This window comes from Schistocerca piceifrons, chromosome 3, assembly GCF_021461385.2.
Source record: "Schistocerca piceifrons isolate TAMUIC-IGC-003096 chromosome 3, iqSchPice1.1, whole genome shotgun sequence".
Taxonomy (NCBI): Eukaryota; Metazoa; Arthropoda; class Insecta; order Orthoptera; family Acrididae; genus Schistocerca; species Schistocerca piceifrons.
This window is the reverse complement of record NC_060140.1, coordinates 221,052,020-221,073,528: the sequence shown is the minus strand read 5'-3', so window position 1 is coordinate 221,073,528 and position 21,509 is coordinate 221,052,020. Positions and strand designations below refer to the sequence as shown.

General features: G+C 45.5%; 1 protein-coding gene across 1 annotated transcript; it reads left to right on the top strand.

Annotated features, from left to right (window-relative positions):
* Nucleotides 1-2,879: 2,879 nt before the first annotated feature.
* Nucleotides 2,880-20,968, top strand: LOC124788529 (the record flags this gene model as incomplete). The annotated part of the gene is made up of 2 exons (XM_047255800.1): nt 2,880-3,733; nt 20,800-20,968. Coding segments are annotated over exons 1-2 (1,002 nt in total), but the record flags the coding sequence as incomplete, so codon positions are not given.
* Nucleotides 20,969-21,509: the final 541 nt, after the last annotated feature.

Sequence of the window (21,509 nt, the reverse complement as noted above, 5' to 3'; positions counted from 1 at the left end):
TGTTGTTCAACATTTGAATCGCCCAGTAGTTTTCTGAACCGTGGTCCCTTTATCTCTTTTGTTGATGACTAGATATATGTTTTGTTCACTTGAAGAAGCGAAAAGTTATCTATAATTTCTAACCAGAAATCGTACGTGTTGAGATTCGCTGAAAGTATCGTTACAAAAGTCGACACACATTAATGGGTGACAGTAGTCAAAAAAGAGTGAAACAGTGTTGTAGCCTATGGCGCAAGTTACTCAGTCTGTGAATCGAACCATCCGCTGTTGCGTCATCAGCCTCAAGCAGACCGTCGCAATCAACATAGGGGTATGCAGGCCAGCCACAGACTTAACTCTGCAGCGGAGCTCTGCAGTATAGTGAGGTGACAAAAGACGGGATATCTCCTAATGTCTCCTTTTTCTCGGCATAGTACAGTAAGTAGGCGTGGAATGGACTCAACAGTTTGTTCGAAGCCCCCCGCAGAAAAATTGAGGCATGTTGACCTCTATTGACATCAATAATTGTAGAAGTGTTGCCAGTGAAGGAGTTTTGTGCACGAACTGACCTCTCGATTATGCCCCATAAATGTTTGATTGCATTCATGTTGGACGACCTGTGTGGCAAAATCATACACTCGAATTGCCCAGAATGTTCTTCAAACCAGTCACGAACAATTGTGACCCGGTGACATGGCGCATTGTCATCCATAAAAAATCCATTGTTGGTGGGAACATGAAGTCCATGAATGGCTGCAGATGGTCTCCAAGAAATCGAACATAACTGTTTCCGGTCAATGATCGGTTCAGTTGGGTGAGAGGACCCAGTCCTTTTCATGTAAACACAACCTACATCTTTATCAAGTCACCAACAGCTCGCACATTGCCTTGTTGACATCTTGGATCCATGGCTTGGTGCGGTCCGCGCCACACTCGAGCCCTACCATCAGCTCTTACTAACTCACATGACTAGACCACGGTTTTCCAATCGTCTAGGGTCCAACCAATATGGTCACGACCCAAAACGAGGCAGCTGCAGCAGACGTCGTGCTGTTAGTAAAGCCCCTCGCGTCTGTCGTCTGCTGTCATAGTTCATTAACGCCAAATATCGACGCACTGTCCTAACGGATACACTCGTCGACAACCCATATTGATTTCTGCGGTTATGTCACGCAGAGCTGCTTGTCTGTTCGCACTGACAACTCTACGCAAACGCCTCTCCTCTCGGTCGTTAAGTGAAGATCGTCGGCCACTGTGTTGTCCGTGGTGAGCGGTAATGCCTGAAATTTGGAACTCTCGGCACACTCTTGATTGTGTGGATTTTGGGACATTGAATTCCTTAACGATTTCCGAAATGAAATGTGCCATGCGTCTAGCTCCAATTACAATTCTGCATTCAAAGTCTGTTAATTGCCGTCGAGTGGCCATAATCACGTCGGAAACCTTTTCACATCAGTCGTATGAGTACAAATGGAAGTTCCTCCAATGCACTGCCCTTTTTTACTTTGTGTACGCATTACCACCGCCATCTGTATATGTGCGTATCGTTATCCCATGACCTGTTACCTCAGTGTGATGGTGAAGTAGCATTTTGCACCACGACGTTCTACCCTTAGTGGTGGCCGAGACTGCTGCAAGCTGTACCATCAAGCAGCATGTCCACAGGCGACTACGTGACAGGAACCCAACTGCTGTCGCAATAAACCCAGATCCAATGAATATATACATGGCACATCACAACGCAGTTGAAAGTACGAGATATCAGAAGTAAAAAAAGGCCTCAGTAAACATAAGTCCGGAAACAAACCGTTTGCGAGATAATTGCAACCTTGTTGTTACCAGCCACTACCGACGTGATTCTGTTTAAACACTGCATGTCGGTCTGTGGTGTAGTGTTTGTTAAAATTTTCTAGAAAACGGAATGTACACGACAGTATGGTACACAAAAGAATCAAAGACTTAGCTGCCAGTGAACATTGATTTATATCAGTGAGAAAAGTTGAATATCTGTTCCGGACTGGGATTCGAACCTCGGTCTCCTACTTATTAGGCAGATCCGGTGACCAAAACGCCACCAGACACAGTGGTCGTCACAACCGCACGGACTAACCTAGCACGCCTACCGAAAAAACCCTGATTCCCAGCTTACTCTACACGCTACTGATGTAGTGCCCCTGCTCATTAGATTCTTTGCCGTGGCAACTCGACGATTTTCCGTAAGAATTAGAGATTTGTGTGCATCTGCACTGAAGGGATCATTCGCCGTCATCTTGGTAACTATATATGTGGTGTTTGTTTTTTTCGGACAGAATTTCAAGATCGATGAGGAGCAAGGTTATTTAACCCGTAACGATGGGACATAATGGCAGTGACGTACTACGGAGAAGATGGGTTCAAGTCGCCGTTCGGCCTTACGCACATAGATCTTCCGTTGCTTCTACAAATATCCTGTCCTGAACGATTTGGACGCTTCCTTCAGTAACGTTGCCTTGCTCGATTATATCAAGTCTGTGACATAGAGATCCTTAGGAGTCAATCGTATGTTATAGTTTTATAAGCAATACAAACAAGATGAATGGCAGTCCTGAGATGGGAGTACTCCTCTGTTGAACTGTTGTCATATAAAGCTGTTTCACCACATTCAGCGTTGGCTGTGGGCTACATTATCTTCTGTTACACAACGCTGTTCCCAGTTAGTAACAGGTGCCACTGCACGGCCTATTCCTGTTAATGCTCTCAGCTGTTATCTAATGTAAAGTCGTGTCGTGACACATTAATAGCAATGTGACCCCCGTATATCATCGTCCTCTGGGCATTCATTGGTTAGTCATTTCCAATGCCGTTCCATATAAAACAGGCTGTTTTGCGTTACTAGTGTCTACCAGTCTGCACAAGTCCCCGACAACACCGAACTCGCAAGAATGCCGAATACTCCACCAGTTTCGCAAGAAGAATGGGTGAAAGTAGTGAAAAACCGGCTGCACACCAATGGCTTCAGAATTACAGACATTTCTTTCTCAGAGCTGGAGAAGGAGAACAGAGGGTTCCTCGGAGAACATTACAAGGCCAAGGTAACAATCAGCAGAGGCGCCGAAGGAAATGATGAAACCAAAATATTGCGGTTTTTCTTGAAGAACTCCCCTCAAGAGGACGGCTCCCACGCAGACTTCGTTAGGGCAGGCAACGCATACCAGAAAGAAACTTTCTTCTTCGAGACGCTGCGGCCACTTCTCAGCAAGCACTTGAAGGGCACACCAGAAGAGACGTCGACGCTATTCTCCGTGATCAGCCCTTGCTACTACATCAGACCGGACCTACTGGTGCTGGAGGACCTCTCCCCGCAGGGGTACTTCCAGCTGGAGAAACGCACCCTGCTCAACTACGAGCAGTGCCTGGCCGTGGTGGAAGCCCTGGCGCGTTTCAACGCCGCGTCGCTCATCTTCGAGGAGAAGGAGTCCGCAGCAGGTGGGCGGCAGTGCCGCCTGGGAGACATGTTCCCCATCCTGCGAAGGGATACCTTCTTTGACCAGCCGGAAGACACAGTGTACGGCCAGGCGGTGGCGGCCAGCGTGACCTGTATGTCGGGCCTGATCGAGCTGTCCGCCAAGTATGGCCGCGGCACGCCGAACCACGAGCTCGTCCAGGGCCGGCTGGACGCCACCATGCGCAGCCTCTTCCCCCACTTGCGGCCGTCCGACAGCGAGCGGAACGTCCTCTGCCACCGAGACATGTGGCTAAACAACATTCTCTTCCGGTACGTATCGAATGCTCCCATCAGCAGCCAACAGTCATTGAGGCTAAATCCAGATACTCTGTCTGATCAAAGGTATTCGGTCTCCCCTTGTTGTTGTTGTTGTGGTCTTCAGTCCTGAGACTGGTTTGATGCAGCTCTCCATGCTACTCTATCCCGTGTAAGCTTCTTCATCTCCCAGTACCTACCGCAACCTACATCCTTCTGAATCTGCTTAGTGTATTCGTCTCTTGGTCTCCCTCTAGGATTTTTACCCTCCACGATGCCCTCCAATACTAAATTGGTGATCCCTTGATGCCTCAGAACATGTCCTACCAACCGATCCCTTCTTCTAGTCAAGTTGTGCCACAAACTTCTCTTCTCACCAATCCTATTCAATACTTCCTCATTAGTTATGTGATCTACCCATCTAATCTTTAGCATTCTTCTGTAGCACCACATTTCAAAAGCTTCTATTCTCTTCTTGTCCAAACTATTTATCGTCCACGTTTCACTTCCATACATGGCTACACTCCATACAAATACTTTCAAAAATGACTTCCTGACACTTAAATCTATACTCGATGTTAACATATTTCTCTTCTTCAGGAACGCTTTCCTTGCCATTGCCAGTCTACACTTGATATGCTCTCTACTTCGCCCATCATCAGTTATTTTGCTCCCCAAATAGCAAAACTCCTTTACTACTCTAAGTGTCTCATTTCTTAATCTAATTCCCTCAGCATCACCCGACTTAATTCGACTACATTCCATTATCCTCGTTTTGCTTTTGTTGATGTTCATCTTATACCCTCCTTTCATGACACTATCCATTCCGTTCAACTGCTCTTCCAAGTCCTTTGCTGTTTCTGACAGAATTACAATGTCATCGGCGAACCTCAAAGTTTTTATTTCTTCTCCATGGATTTAATACCTACTCTGAACTTTTCTTTTGTTTCCTTTACTGCTTGCTCAATATACACATTGAATAGCATCGGGGAGAGGCTACAACCCTGTCTCACTCCCTTCCCAACCACTGCTTCCCTTTCATGCCCCTCGACTCTTATAACTGCCATCTGGTTTCTGTACAAATTGTAAATAGCCTTTCGCTCCCTGTATTTTACCCCTGCCACCTTCAGAACTTGAAAGAGAGTATTCCAGTCAACACTATCAAAAGCTTTCTGTAAGTCTACAAATGCTAGAAACATAGGTTTGCCCTTCCTTAATCTAGCTTCTAAGATAAGTCGTAGGGTCAGTAGTGCCTCTATGCCCATTGCCCTATGCAATGCATAACTGACCTCTAGATGTCGCGAGGGGCGAACACACTCCAGTAAAAAAGGAGTCGGGGACGGAGTTTTGTAGTACCAATACAGAAGCAGAAACAGCAGAATGTTTTGGTCATGAGAACTGAGTGACCTCGAACGTGGGCCAGTCACTGGATGCCACCAGATGAACAAATCCATCAGGGTCATTTTAGCATCTCTAAAGCTGTCCAGGTCGACTGTTGTTGATGTGATTGTGAACTGGAAATGCGAAGGAACAACCACAGATTAACCAAGACCGAGCAGACATCATGTACAGACGGACAGAAACCGCAGGGCATTGTGGGGAGTGGAAGTAAAAAGATCACATGAAATCAGCAGAAGGAATAACTCGTGAGTTCCAAAATGTTACCAGCAATTCAGCTAGCACAGTGACTGTGTGTAGTGAGTTAAAACGAATGTGGTACAATGGTCGCGTAACCCCTCATAAGCCACATTTCTGCAAACAATGGTAACCGATGCTTGAGGTAGTACAATACACGATGGATGACTGGAAACAAGTGATTTTGAGAGATGAATCAAGTTATACAATGTGGCCATCATTTTTAATGGCAACGGTGAAGTACGAGAGAGCTGGTGTTATGGTACGGGTTTTTTCCTCAGTTAAGGTAGTATTCCCGTTGCTGCTCCTTAGGAAACGCTAATATGGAAGGATATGAACACATTTTACGTTATTTTGTACTACATACAGTAGAGGAATAGTTCGGAAATGGTGATTGCATCATCATGACAACGCGCCTTGTCATAAAGCAGCATCTTCGAAGCAACGGTTTGTGGACAATGACGTTACTGAAGCAACTAGCCTACCCAAAGTACCGAAGAGAACATAATGGAACACTTTTGCGACGAATTACACGTCGACTTCGCTCACAGCATCCAGCATCACCACCTCCTCTGGTTTGGACTCATGAGTAAAAATGGGCTGCCATTCCGCGACAGACAATCGGGCACCAGACAGAAAGTGTCCCCAGCGGAGTTCAATCTGTCGAAGGGACGACACACCCCTTGTTAATGTCCACTAATAGGTATCTGGATACATTTGATCAGATAGTGTATTCGTTTAACGAGTTTATATTCAGGAAAACATTGAAGTGAACGATCTTGAAATTTTTTTCAAAAACAGGGTCCGTTCGATTTTGAGTATTGCAAGGAAGTTTTAAGTTCAGAGTGCCATCTAACCTGCTGTCATTAAAGAGATAGAACTAAGATTACTGTATAATAAAGTTCCTGGAAAGTTAAAACTGCGTGCCGGGCTGGAGCTCGATCCCAGGGCCTTGCCTCTCACGTGCACTGCTCTTACTGACGCATCAACGTCTCACTTCTGGCCGTACCTCATTGCTGCATACCTTGTGGGACTAGCATTCCTGAAAAAAAGTGGAGAAATGGTTTGACCGCCGCCTAGGCTAAGTTGTTTCCAGAATGAATCTTTCACTCTGCAGAGTGTGTACACTCTTTCCAAGCTGTCTAGCAGATTAAAATGGCTGCCGAGCGAGTACCCAAACCAGTTAATTTGGAAGGTAGTAAGGAGGTACTGGCATAAGTGAAGTTGTGGGCAGGTGTGAGTCACGCCTCTACAACTCAGTCCGTAAGAGCACTGGGCACGGAAGGCAAGATACCGAGTTCGAGACTTAGTCCAACATATAGTTTGAATCTACCGTGAAAAGGGCGACATTCCGCCGCAGAGTGAAATATTCATTCAGGATTATGGTTTAATGGACGGTCGATAATGAGGCCAGTAGTGACGGAGCACAAGCGAGGATTGGACGAAAGTGTAGAAGGAAATCGGCTTCGAGCTTCTGAGAGTGCCATCCTGGCATTTCCCTTAATAAAAACAGATGAACTGTGTGCAACTTAAATCAGTCTGGCCAATCACGCATTTGATCCCCGACCCCGTCGGATGGGAACGTGGCTTAACCTCTGCCCCACCTCGGTGAACAAGGATGGGAAATAATATCAACGAAGCACATGACTAAGATACATTAATATAGCAATCGTGTCAAGTCAATTAAGCAAAAATTTTAAATTAATTGACAAGGATTTGAATCGTGCTACTCCAGAGAAAAGCCGACAGAGGTAGCGCTGTTGTTAAGACAATGCACACGCGTTGAGGAGGAAAGCGGTTCGAAATTTCGTTTGACTTCCCTAAATCAGTCCACGCCAAGCTGGCTGATTTGAAATGGACACGTCCGATTTCACTCACTACACACAAGTACGGTCTGTTCGAGAATGCCTCAACAGGGCACAGGTAAATGCCAAGCAAAAATTATTTAACTGTTTATCAATATCTTAAATTCACAAGATAGGTATGTGTTTAATTTTATGACTGCATATCGTCCCTGCTTTATAACAGTCAGTTTAATTTTTAAATGATGGAAATCATTGTTAAAATGATGTTAGTATACATATTATATGAGGGATTGTAAAATATACATCAAATATAAAACGTACTGAACATTTTTGTGATCAGTTTACCAGCAAATTATTACTTTTATCTTCAATTTAATATAATTTAAATTTCTCCAAATTGATGTTGTGATTGATACAGTGAAATGTCTGAGGCAGATGGTTACGTTTCTGGTCAATTGGTAGCTAGTATTTTCAGCGGAAAGATCGTCCTTGGAAACACATTCTGCTTAACTCAGAATCTTAGTTTTCAAAAGAAGTTTAGTAATTCTTGTGTACATTATTTTTTCCAAAACAGTTGAGGAAGGTGTTAACATTGCACTTACTAAATTATTAAAATATACCATAATTCCTTAGGTATAAAGGGATTTATCAACAGCATGTTTCAATCTTTGTGGAAAAATACCTTGTGAATGCGATGTGTTTCATATATATCACTATATCGACTACGTCAGCAGAAACTGCTTTCATATTTCCATTCAAACATTATCGCCTTATGAGAGATTCTTTTAAGGCATAATTTTTTTGTTAATTCGTTATGAAAATGTTGAATTAATAACAAAGTAGCTAAATCTACTTTCGGCATGTATTGCAATGTTTTTTCTCTTGAGCTGACTACCAGTTACCAGTTAAGTCATTAAGTCATTATTTTAAAAATGTTTGTTATGTGTTTGGTCATTTCTTTCTTCGGTAACAATAACATAGAGAGGGAGAGAGAGAGTGACAGGGAGGGAGAGAGAGAGAGAGAGAGAGAGAGAGAGAGAGAGAGAGACCATTCCTGTGCGAAAACATAATTTTCCAGCTGTTTACGGAATATATGCTATGTTCGCTATTTGTGTCAAGCCAAAACTGGGAGCTTAACCCGTACCCAATCAGCTCCTGCCTTTTTTTGCAAGCAATGGGCCATCACCCTGGTGGGCCATGCGAGCTCATATCAAGGATACACTCCAAGCTCCAACTTGTCTCTCGCTTCCTACGCTTTGGAGAAAGACGTGTGACCCGATATACAAGTTGTGAGAGAAAAGTAATGAGACTAATTTTTTATTGACCAAAGTTTTTATTTTTTTCACACAGCAATATTTGTCCCTTTCAAAGTAGTTCCCCTCAGCAGCTGTATACCAGCAGAGTAGTTATTCCAATCTTGGTAGCAGCATTGAAGGGTTCCACTGGTAGGATCGAACGGCTAGCTCATATTCTTGTGAATGTTCTCCAGAGTCCCGTAATGACACCTTTTTAAGACATTTTTCAGTTTCGGTAAAAGAAAAAAGACATACGAATTCAGGGCAGGTGAACAGAGGGATGTGTAACAATAGGAGAGCCTTTTGAGATCAAAAATTCCGTGATGCTGGCGGCCGTGTGACTTGGGGCGTTGTCATATTGCAGCATCAATTTGTCTGCAATATTCAGTCTCACTCGATTCACCCTTTTCTTGAGCCTTTCAAAGACATCTTCATAAAACACTTGGTTGACAGCTTTCCTCGAGGCACAAATTCTTAATGCACGATACCTCTACTATCAGAACAGCAAATCACCACTATTTTGACCTCTGACTTGCTCATTCGAATTTGTTGTTGGTCGAGGAGGTGTCTCAGTCTGTCACTTCTCAGTTTGTGCCTACGTCTGAGGATCGTACTCAGGAAGCCAGATTCATCATTTATGATCACACGACTGAACCATTCGTGGTCATTGGCAATCGTCTCAAGTACGTGCACGTTTCGTTGATTGTCCTTCTGCTCAATTGCGTGGTTTTCTGGCACTTTTTGGCACAGACCTATCGCATGTGCAAAACGTCGGCCAAAATTTGATGCACGATGAAAGTGTTTCAGTTTAACACGTCAGCTATCATCCTTATTGTTAAACATCGGTCTGATTTCACAACAACACGGTCACGTTCGACGTTTTTGTCGGTTTTTGAACTGAAGGTTTCCTTGAGTGAGGATCGTCTTCCACGTGTTCTCATACATCCAAAAATGATTTTTGCTAGAGAAAAAATTGTGCTCTTGGTAAGGAATGTTCCCCGTAGGCCTGTTTCAACTTCTGAAAGGTCACGCTCGCGGAATTCTCAAGTTTAGCACAAAACATGATGGCATAACGCTGCTCTAAATTTCGCTGTTCCATTTTCGTAACACACAGCAAAAACCTGATTTCACTGATGGCCCTCTCTAAAATCGCGTGGTGTCTGTATGCAGCTGAAACTCGGATTGAGCATCTGGAAGGGATGAACATAACGGTCTAGACAAGTAGAGTGACAAGCATCGGCAGATCGCTCGCAGTGTTGTCGACCTCATTACTTTTCTCACACACCTTGTATTAGGGGTGGCTATTAGCGTTTGTCTAACACCCAAAATCGAAGAAAGCAACAGCAAATTTAACTGAGAGTAACTTATGGTGTCCCAAAGAAAGCAGGTGTTGACAGATGTGAAAATTACCAAACTATCAGTTTAATAATTTACAGCTGCAAAATACTAACGCGATTTCTTTACAGACGAATGGAAAAACTGGTAGAAGCCGACCTCGGGGGAAACCTGTTTGGATTCCGTATAAATGTTGGAACGCGTGAGGCAATATTGACCTTACGACTTATCTAAGAAGAAAGACTAAGGGAAGGCAAACCTACGTTTTTAGCATTTGAAGATTTAGAGAAAGCTTTTGACGATGTTGACTGGAATACTCTCTTTCAAATTCTAAATGTGGTAGGAGTAAAATACAGGGAGCGAAAGGCTATTTACAATTTGTACATAAACCAGATGGCAGCTATAAGAGTCGAGAGGCATGAAACGGAAGTAGTGGTTGGGAAGGGAGTGAGACAGGGTTGTAGCCTCTCCCCGGTGCTATTCAATCTATATATTGACCAAGCAGTAAAGGAAACAAAAGAAAAATTCGGAGTAGGTATTAAAATCCATGGAGAAGAAAAAAAAACTTTGAGGTTCGCCGATGACATAGCAATTCTGTCAGAGACAGCAAAGGACTTGGAAGAGCAGTTGAACGGAATGGACAGTGTCTTGAAAGGAGGATATAAGATGAACATCAACAAAAGCAAAATGAGGATAATGGAATGTAGTCGAATTAGGTCGGGTGATGCTGGGGAATTAGATTAGGAAATGAGACATTTAAAGTAGTATAGGAGTTTTACTACGGCTGGTCCTGGCGGAGGTTCGAGTTCTCCCTCGGGCATGGGTGTGTGTGTTTGTCCTTAGGACAATTTAGGTTACGTAGTGTGTAAGCTTAGGGACTGATGACCTTAGCAGTTAAGTCCCATAAGATTTCACACACATTTGAACTTTTTTTTTCTTTTTTGAGTTTTGCTATTTGGGGAGCAAAATAACTGATGATGGTCGACGTAGAGAGGATATAAAATGTAGGCTGGCAATGGCAAGGAAAGCGTTTCTGAAGAAGAGAAATTTGTTAACATCGAGTACAGATTTAAGAGTCAGGAAGTCTTTTCTGAAAGTATTTGTATGAAGTGTAGCCATGTATGGAAGTGAAACGTGGACGATAAATATTTCGGACAAGAAGAGATCGAAATGTGGTGCTACAGAAGAATGTTAAATATTATATGAGTAGATCACATAACTAATGAGGAGGTATTGAATAAAATTAGGAACGAGTTTGTGGCACAACTTGACAAGAAGAAGGGACCGGTTGGTAGGACATGTTCTGAGGCATCAAGGGATCACAAATTTAGCATTGGAGGGCAGCTTGGAGGGTAAAAATCCTAGAGGGAGACCAAGAAATGAATACACTAAGCAGATTCAGAAGGATGTAGGTTGCAGTAAGTACTGGGAGATGAAGAAGCTTGTACAGGATAGAGTAACATGGAGAGCTGCATTAAACCAGTCTCAGGACTTAAGACCACAACAACAGCTTATGGTGCCCACCGGTATATAAGGAAGTTCTAAAACGAACTGCTTCTCTGACTGCTAGACAGGATTAACGAAATTAATGTAGTGATGATATTAAATTGTGACTTTCCAATAGCTACATTAATCCCTGCAGAAGGTAAATCGTGAAAGTCATCAATTTAGGAATTCTTACAATGTGTAGTTTACGAATCCAAAGCTATACTACCATCTTGTGGCATAATTAAACTATTTGACTTATCTTGTCTCACAACCACTATACCCACGTGTTCTTTCACGTGAGTCTGTGATATCAGTGTACATGTTTGTGTACGAAGGATTGCTGGAGAGAAGAGAGAATGGGCTTAGGCAATTTATCACATATGTGAAAATGAATCAAGGCAGCGCGCATTCTTGCTCTTATCGGCCAGGTGCAGAGGGGTAAACACTACTATCAGATGACACAACAAGGTAAAGGAACAATGGCCTCGCGAAGAATTACACCAACAAGAGGCAACTGTTTTGCTGTTTGATCATGCAAGAAGTTGAAGTGCAGTCAGCACTGCGGATGCTATTACATTACCTAATACTTCTATACTAATAAAAATCCTTGGAGCTATAGTCAACGGGCAACATAACTCTACCTCTAGTTCATCCTTTGCATATGCCATCACTGGATTGACAATACTGCAATAACATGCAATTAGCACATCAATATTTCGAATATTAATTCAGGCCTACGAAACTGAAACCTCTTCTCTCCCCATCTCCAGTTGCACCAAGAAGCTAGTTGGACCTCGCTCAAGACCTTCTTGGGAGCACTGGCTTCTCCTTGTTGCTGATCGCTCAGACAGACAAGATGGTCCACTGAGTAGACATCTGAATTTCCTCCATTTGTCTGCTACAGGAAAGTAATACTATAATAAGATGTTGGTAACGAGAGGGTCCTGTATGCTGGCGAGACTTCGCTGTAGTTAAAGAAACGAAAGAATTGTAAATCCTCATTCATCCATCTTTCTTTGGCTTCTTTGATTCACTTCAGGCTAATACAGGGGCCATTGCTTTAATACGATCATGGTGGTAGACTTACATCATTTTTCCGAGTTCAGTTGTTGCTTTTAATGACCTCACTGTAGATAGGAGGTCGCATTCTAAACTTCCACTCTTATACCTTCCATCATATGAGTTAGTACAACAATTCACGTTTGTAATGGTATAAGCCCCATGTGCATCACAGTGGAAAAACACGTTCAATAACATACGCAACTTGAGAAAATGCGTGAGAAGTTCGTCAACAAAGTTTTACAGTTGATGGTGAAATATCTAATTACACCCAGTTAAATACTTTACTGAAATAATTTCTGCTATGTAAAAGTGATACCGCCCTCGTGATACCCAAATATCTGAAAATGCGTCACTATTCATCCATAACTATCCACATTAAAATAATGGAAGAGATTGCTTATAGCTCCTAACATATGTAGCTATCAGTGTCAATAGCATCTACACTGAAGGGCCAAAGAAACTAGTATAAGCATGCAAACAGGCAGAATACGACGCTGCGGTAGGCAACGCCTATATAAGACAACAAGTGTCTGGTGCAGATGTTAGATTGTTTACTGCTGCTACAATGGCAGGTTCTCACATTTAAGGGAATTTCATCGTGATGTTATAGTCGGCGCACGGGCGATAGGACACAGCATCACCGAGGTAGCGATGAAGTGGGGATTTTCCCGTACGGCCATTTCACGAGTGTACCGTGAATAGCAGAATCAGGTAAAACATCAAATCTCCGACATCGCTGCGGCCGGAAAAAGATCCTGCAAGAATGAGACCAACGACGACTGAAGAGGATCGTTCAAAGTGACAGAATTGCAACCCTTCCGCAAATTGCTGCAGATATCAGTGTTGGACCATCAACAAATGTCAGTATCCGAACCATTCAACGAAACATCATCGACATGGGCTTTCGGAGCCAAAGGTCCATTCGTGTACCCTTGCAGACCGCGACACATAGCTTTACGCCTCACCTGCGCCCATCAACAATCACACTGGACTGTTGATGACTGGAAACATGTTGCCTGGTCGAACGAGTCTCGTTTATAATTGCATCGAGCAGATGGGCATGTACTGATGTGGAGACAACCTCATGAATCCATGGACCCCGTATGTCAGCAAGTGGAGGCTCTGTAATGGTGTGATGTGTGTGCAGTTGGAGTGATATGGAGCCCCTGATACGTCTAGATACGACTCTGACAAGTTACACGTATATAAGCATCCTGTCTGATCACCTGCGTCCATTCATGCCCATTGTGCTTTCCGACGAACTTGGACAATTCCAGCAGAACAATGTGACACCCCACACATCCAGAATTGGTACAAAGTGGCTCCAGGAACACTCTACTGAGTTTATTCTCTTCCGCAGGCCACCAAACTCCCCAGAAACACAGGTTACTGAGCAGATCTGGATACCTTACAACGTGCTGTTCAGAAGAGATCTCCAGCGTCTCTTACTCTTACGGATTTATGGACAGTTCTGCAGGATTCATAGTGTCATTTCCCTACAGCACTACTTCAGACACTAGTGGAGTCCATGCCACGTCGTGTTGCGGCACTACTGCGTGCTCGCCGAGGCCCCATACGATATTAGGTAGGTGTACCAGTTTCTTTGGTTCTTCCGTGTGTGTACTTAAACGACAGATGTTGCGGAAAGTATTCGGATCCAAGATCCAAAATGGTATCTGGATGTTATTATATTCAGAAGGTTTGAGTTTCATTGCACGGAAAAGAAGTATGAAATTTTACGGAAATATTGCGCGAATAGAGGACTCACGATTAACCAAGAAAATTTTCCATGTCATAGATAAGACCTGAATACCATAGTAGATGCTTAATTGACAGTTGCAATGACGATATGCAGACAGAAGCTTGACGCTCAACAAGTTTACATCCAAGCAACTAACAAAATGGAGTATTAAACGCAGAGAAAGACAACAAAACCATAGTGACCTGATGAAGAAGTCTTCGCAAGATAAGAAGATCAAGCAGACTACATCTTCCTAATGGTTCTGTGTGCTCTTTAAAATCCCAAACGAAGTAACAATCATAATAATTATAATAAAAGCATAAAAGTCAGAAAAGCGATTAATAATAAAATTGACTGTTAGTTATGGTCAGATACAATTAAATACAAGCCTTCATCAGATCTGAAAAAAATTCTAGACTTAAGCCTTGTTGCCCTCTGCTTCTGTGCTGGTCTCTGTAAAACTCGTGTCACAACACCATCGACCCAACTTTTTACGATTTCTGTTTCCTCAATGGAGCTTTACTGGTTTGTAGGATTCAACAGAAGTCGATTCGGTGCTCGCGTAATGAATTGCTACTTGTTTAAATTTATAACAAGCAGTATGAGTGAAAATTATGAAGTACGCAATACTTACCACGTACCAAATGAGTCTGCCTACACTAACAATAAATATAACATTTGTTCCGAACAATAATACAAAAAAAATTAAAAGCTCTGCATCAATACTCGAAACCGTAACTGATCACACGTTCAGCATCCTTAACTTGCAGCACATCTTTTCCAAGAAATACACTCCTGGAAATTGAAATAAGAACACCGTGAATTCATTGTCCCAGGAAGGGGAAACTTTATTGACACATTCCTGGGGTCAGATACATCACATGATCACACTGACAGAACCACAGGCACATAGACACAGGCAACAGACCATGCACAATGTCGGCACTAGTACAGTGTATATCCACCTTTCGCAGCAATGCAGGCTGCTATTCTCCCATGGAGACGATCGTAGAGATGTTGGATGTAGTCCTGTGGAACGGCTTGCCATGCCATTTCCACCTGGCGCCTCAGTTGGACCAGCGTTCGTGCTGGACGTGCAGACCGCGTGAGACGACGCTTCATCCAGTCTCAAACATGCTCAATGGGGGACAGATCCGGAGATCTTGCTAGCCAGGGTAGTTGACTTACACCTTCTAGAGCACGTTGGGTGGCACGGGATACATGCGGACGTGCATTGTCCTGTTGGAACAGCAAGTTCCCTTGCCGGTCTGGGAATGGTAGAACGATGGGTTCGATGACGGTTTGGATGTACCGTGCACTATTCAGTGTCCTCTCGACGATCACCAGTGGTGTACGGCCAGTGTAGGAGATCGCTCCCCACATCATGATGCCGGGTGTTGGCCCAGTGTGCCTCGGTCGTATGCAGTCCTGATTGTGGCGCTCACCTGCACGGTGCCAAACACGCTTACGACCATCATTGGCACCAAGGCAGAAGCGACTCTCATCGCTGAAGACGACACGTCTCCATTCGTCCCTCCATTCACGCCTGTCGCGACACCACTGGAGGCGGGCTGCACGATGTTGGGGCGTGAGCGGAAGACGGCCTAACGGTGTGCGGGACCGTAGCCCAGCTTCATGGAGACGGTTGCGAATGGTCCTCGCCGATACCCCAGGAGCAACAGTGTCCCTAATTTGCTGGGAAGTGGCGGTGCGGTCCCCTACGGCACTGCGTAGGATCCTACGGTCTTGGCGTGCATCCGTGCGTCGCTGCGGTCCGGTCCCAGGTCGACGGGCACGTGCACCTTCCGCCGACCACTGGCGACCACATCGATGTACTGTGGAGACCTCACGCCCCACGTGTTGAGCAATTCAGCGGTACGTCCACCCGGCCTCCCGCATGCCCACTATACGCCCTCGCTCAAAGTCCGTCAACTGCACATACGGTTCACGTCCACGCTGTCGCGGCATGCTACCAGTGTTAAAGACTGCGATGGAGCTCCGTATGCCACGGCAAACTGGCTGACACTGACGGCGGCGGTGCACAAATGCTGCGCAGCTAGCGCCATTCGACGGCCAACACCGCGGTTCCTGGTGTGTCCGCTGTGCCGTGCGTGTGATCATTGCTTGTACAGGCCTCTCGCAGTGTCCGGAGCAAGTATGGTGGGTCTGACACACCGGTGTCAATGTGTTCTTTTTTCCATTTCCAGGAGTGTATGTTGAAACATCGTAGCTGGCCTTTGCCTTTAATGTTCCAACACCTCAGTATGTTAAATAGGTTTGAATTAACGTTGAATGACGTATCTTTTAATGTGAATGAATTTATCTATAGATCTTAGCAATCAAGTACCCAACTTTAATAATTATGCATGCTTTCGATGGGTATTTAGAACAACTAGCAAGGTCCTTAGACTGCCACAAGGTTTAAGACTGACAAAGTCAGTTGCTGCTCCAATAACATTTAACGAAGAACTAAGGGACTTCCAGCTTGCAGGTCTTCCTACAAGAAACGAAGGGTGCCACAAAGAGCCCATAGGTGGAAGTACACCAAATATCCCGACAGACTCAAGCCAGGGCCACAGTTATCTTGTCGCATCCCGCAGTCTCGAGCACTACGTTCCTGTGTCCTGCCAACTTCGGGAGAAGCCCATCGTTCGTGTATGCCAGGAACCAACTGGTGCATTTTTTTTTCTGGACACGTCCACGTGTAATGGTAGTTTGTGATGGATGGAGGAAAGTTACTCAATGATAAATTTGGAGCAGCAAGGCTGTTACGCCGGCGACGAGCGGTTGATTCAGACCAGTTAAAAGTCATACGTATGCCGTCAGTCATTTGGCTCTTTCGGCCGTTATTATGTGGCTCGCGAACCTTGTATGTGTGCTCCTTGCATTACGATTTCAAGCGGACGTGGACCTTTTATGTCCAAATTAGTCGACTGAGCTGCAACCAAATTCAGCTCCGTCTTCGTGTAAAGGTAAGCACGACTCATTGTTGTATTGCAACTTTACGCGTCCTCCACCATATTGTGATAGATACAATTCGTTAGACTGTGCTGGATGGCCATTTGTTTTGAAGATTTCTTTGCTTTGTGAAATTGATTCTTTCCTTCCCTCCCTCTCTCTACCTCTCTCTCTCTCTCTCTCTCTCTCTCTCTCTCTCTCTCTCTCTCTCTCTCCCTCTCTCTCTCTCACGCGTGTGTTAGTGTTATTCAGTCAGTTCTATTTACTGCTCAAGCGGCTAGTGGATGAGCAACGACGACCTCACAATGGTAGTCCACTCTACATCGCTCTCTCCAATTCAGTGCCATTTCCTGAGTGGATGACCAGTATTTCAACGAGCTGGGGCGGGCTTTTTGACAAGGAGACACCCCAGATATCATGCATTCCACTTGTAGCAATGGTGCCAAAGTGTCCCGGGTATGGTAGTACCATTGGTCATCGATCAGTCGGTTGTGCCGGTGTATCGAAACAAGCGTGGTGGCGAAAATCTGCCCTGACTGGTAATCAGTCAAGCAGCGCGATTATGGCTACAAGCATTGGTACAGCCGCATCCACTGCTGCACATGTCCTCGCTAGTAAGGCTCTTGTTAAAAGCTTTTATGTCAATATAATTTCAGTGGGTATACTTGCCTGAACGAGGGAGATTGCTTGTAGGCCCTAATGGTAAATATCATAGCCGGCCGCTGTGGCCGAGCGGTTCTAGGCGCTTCAGTCCGGAACCGCGCTGCTGCTGCGGTCGCAGGTTCGAATCCTGCCTCGGGCATGGATGTGTGTGATGTCCAACCATTTGAACCATAAATATCATGATTTAATGTAAAAGACACACAGTCATTGCCTGCAACCAAGAGACTTCAACGCAGAGACTCTTAAGATTATAAACCAAAATAATATTAACAAACGCAAAACATTCTCTTCTTTCGTTCACTCCTTTAAATAATGCTCCCTGCAGAAAGCAAACTGATACGCCAAAATGTTATGACCACCTGCTTAATATCTTTTTTGTCCGTGCGTGTTTGGAACGAAATATATTACTGATTCTGCGTATCAAGGATCCGACAGTTTATAGGCAGGTTTGTTGAGGTATGTGACATTAGACGTCTACGCACAGGTCATGTAATTCGCATAAACAACGGGCCGCTGATTTGCGTACGCTGTGATGTCGCCCGACAGCGACCCATATTGGTTCCATAGGATTTACATCAATCGAATTTTGTCGCCGAGACATCAACGTGCGTTCACTTTAACGCTCCTCAAACCACTGTAGCACGGTTCTTGCTTTGAGACAGGACAATTATACTGCTGAAAGATGATATCGCCGTCGGGGAACACATCAAGCATGAAGGGATGCAGGTGGTTCCAAGCTACAACAGGTTACTACAAGTTCCATGCAAGCGCAGGAGAATGTTTCCCATACCATAATACTGCTCCCACAGCCGACCGGAGTGGCCGAGCTGTTCTAGGCGCTTCAGTCTGGAACCGCGCGACCGCTACGGTCGCAGGCTCGAATCCTGCCTCGGGCATGGATGTGTGTGATATCCTTAGGTTAGTTAGGTTTAAGTAGTTCTAGGGGACTGATGACCTCAGATGTTAGGTCCCATAGTGCTCAGAGCCATTTGAAACATCTGAATTGCCCCCACTACCTTGAGTCCGTGGCGCGCTGCACCTTTCGAGCAGCCGCTTACCTCGATGACGGCGTTTGTAGAGACAACCATCGACCTATTGTAGCAAAAACGTGATTCATCCAAAGAGCTGACACGTTTCCATTGATCGACTCTCGGATCCCGACGGTCCCGTGCGCACTGCAATCGTAATTGACGATGTCGTTGGGTGATGTGAACAGGTAGGGTTAGTCTGCTGCGGAGTTCCATGTTCAACAATATACGATGAACAATGTACTTCGAAACATTGTGCGTGCACTAGCATCGTGCTCTTTCTGCATATATGCCACAGATCACCATCTGGCCTGCTTTACAGAGCAGACAAGCTTCCGAACCCCAAGTTCTGCGAAGAGTCGTGGACTTCTAACCATTTAGCGCCTAGTGGTAGTTTCACTGTCCTTCTGTCTCTTTCCGAAGAGTCTCGCGACAGTAGCAAGTGAACATTCGACCTGATCCGCCGTTTCTGAGATACTCGCTCACAGGCTCTGCCCTTTGTCAAAGTCACTTATCTCAACTGATTTCCCCATTTGCTGTCCAGATCTTCGCTGGGGTAATTTCCTGTCCGTGTCTGCTCTGCTTACATACACTACTGACCATTAAAATTGCTACACCACGAAGATGACGTGCTACAGACGCGAAATTTAACCGACAGGAAGAAGATGTTGTGATATGGAAATGATAAGCTTTTCAGAGCAATCAGACAACGTTGGCGCCGGTGGCTACACCTACAACGTGCTGACATGAGGGAAGTTTCCAACTGATATCTCATACACAAACAGCAGTTGACCGGCGTTGCCTGGTGAAACGTTGTTGTGATGCCTCGTGTAAGGAGGAGAAATGCGAACCATCAATTTTCCGACTTTGATAAAGATCGGATTGTAGCCTATCGCGATTGCGGTTTATCGTACCGCGACATTGCTGCTCGCGTTGGTCGAGATCCAATGACTGTTAGCAGAATATGGAATCGGTGGGTTCAGGAGGGTAATACGGAACGCCGTGCTGGATCCAAACGGCCTCGTATCACTAGCAGTCGAGATGACAGGCATCTTATCCGCATGGCTGTAACGGATCGTGCAGCCACGTCTCGATCCCTGAGTCAACAGATGGGGACCTTTGCAAGACAACAACCATATGTACGAACAGTTCGACGATGTTTGCAGCAGCATGGACTATCAGGTCGGAGACCATGACTGCGCTTACCCTCGACGCTGCATCACAGACAGGAGCGCCTGCGATGGTGTACTCAACGACGGACCTGGGTGCACGAATGGCAAAACGTCATTTTTTGGGATGAATCCAGGTTCTGTTTACAGCATCATGATGGTCGCAATCGTGTTTGGCGACATTTCGGTGAACGCACATTGGAAGCGTGTATTCGTCATCGCCATACTGGCGTATCACCTGTTGTTCGCATTGACGGCACTTTGAACAGTGGACGTTACATTTCAGATGTGTTACGACCCGTGGCTCTACTCTTCATTCGATCCCTGCGAAACACTACATTTCAGCAGGATAATACACGACCGCATGTTGCAGGTCCTGTACGGGCCTTTCTGGATACAGAAAATGTTCGACTGCTGCCCTGGCGAGCACATTCTCCAGATCTCTCACCAATTGAAAACGTCTGGTCAATGGTGGCCGGGCAACTGGCTCGACACAATACGCCAGTCACTACTCTTGATGAACTGTGGTATCGTGTTGAAGCTACATGGGCAGCTGTAACTGTACAGGCCATCCAAGCTCTGTTTGACTCAATGCCTAGGCGTATCAGGACCGTTATTACGGCCAGAAGTGGTTGTTCTGGGTACTGATTTCTCAGGATCTATGCACCCAAACTGCATGAAAATGTAATCACATGTCGGTTCTAATATATTTGCCCAATGAATAGCCGCTAATCATCTGCATTTCTTCTTGGTGTAGCAACTTTAATGGCCAGTAGTGTACTTTTGTTACCGCGTGACGTGCCCGCAACGCTAATAGGCGGTAGGCAGCGCTCGTAATCTTTTGGCGTATCAGTCTATACGATCGTCCCTGCCCAACTCATGACCATGTGCTCGGTCGGCAGGTGTGAGCAGGGCAGGCTGTCGTGCCGGCTGGTGGACATGCAGCTGATAACGTACTGCCCACCGACCACCGACCTGATGATGCTGCTGTACCTGACGACGACGCGCGCCTTCCGGCGGCAGTTCGAGGCGCCGCTGCTGGCCGCCTACCACGAGACGCTGGCCGCGCTGCTGCGCCGCCACGGCCTCGACGTGGACCGCGTGCTGCCCTGGCCGGCCTTCCAGCAGTCCTGCCGCAAGGCGCGCCGCGTCGGCGTCCTCATCGCCAGCTTCTACTGCCCAGTGTCCGCCTACTCCAAGTAGTAAGTCGCCAGCTCACGCGGTTCACAAATACAGAGGAAAAAGGTGCAATACATGAGGCCACAAAGCTCATGGGATACCTTCTAATCCCCGGCCGGAATGACCGAGCGGTTCTAGGCGCTGCAGTCTGGACCCGCGCGACTTCCAGGGTCGCAGGTTCGAATCCTGCCTCGGGCATGGATGTGTGTGATGTCCTTGGGTTCGTTAGGTTTAAGTAGTTCTAAGTTCTAGGGGACTGATGACCTCAGCAGTTAAGTCCCATAGTGCTCAGAGCCATTTGAACCATACCTTCTAATCGTGTCGGATCCCCTTTTGCCTGACGTAGTACAGCAACTCGACGTGGCACGGACTCTACAAGTCATTGGAAGTCCCCTGCAGAAGTACTGAGATATGCTGCCTCTATAGCCGTCCA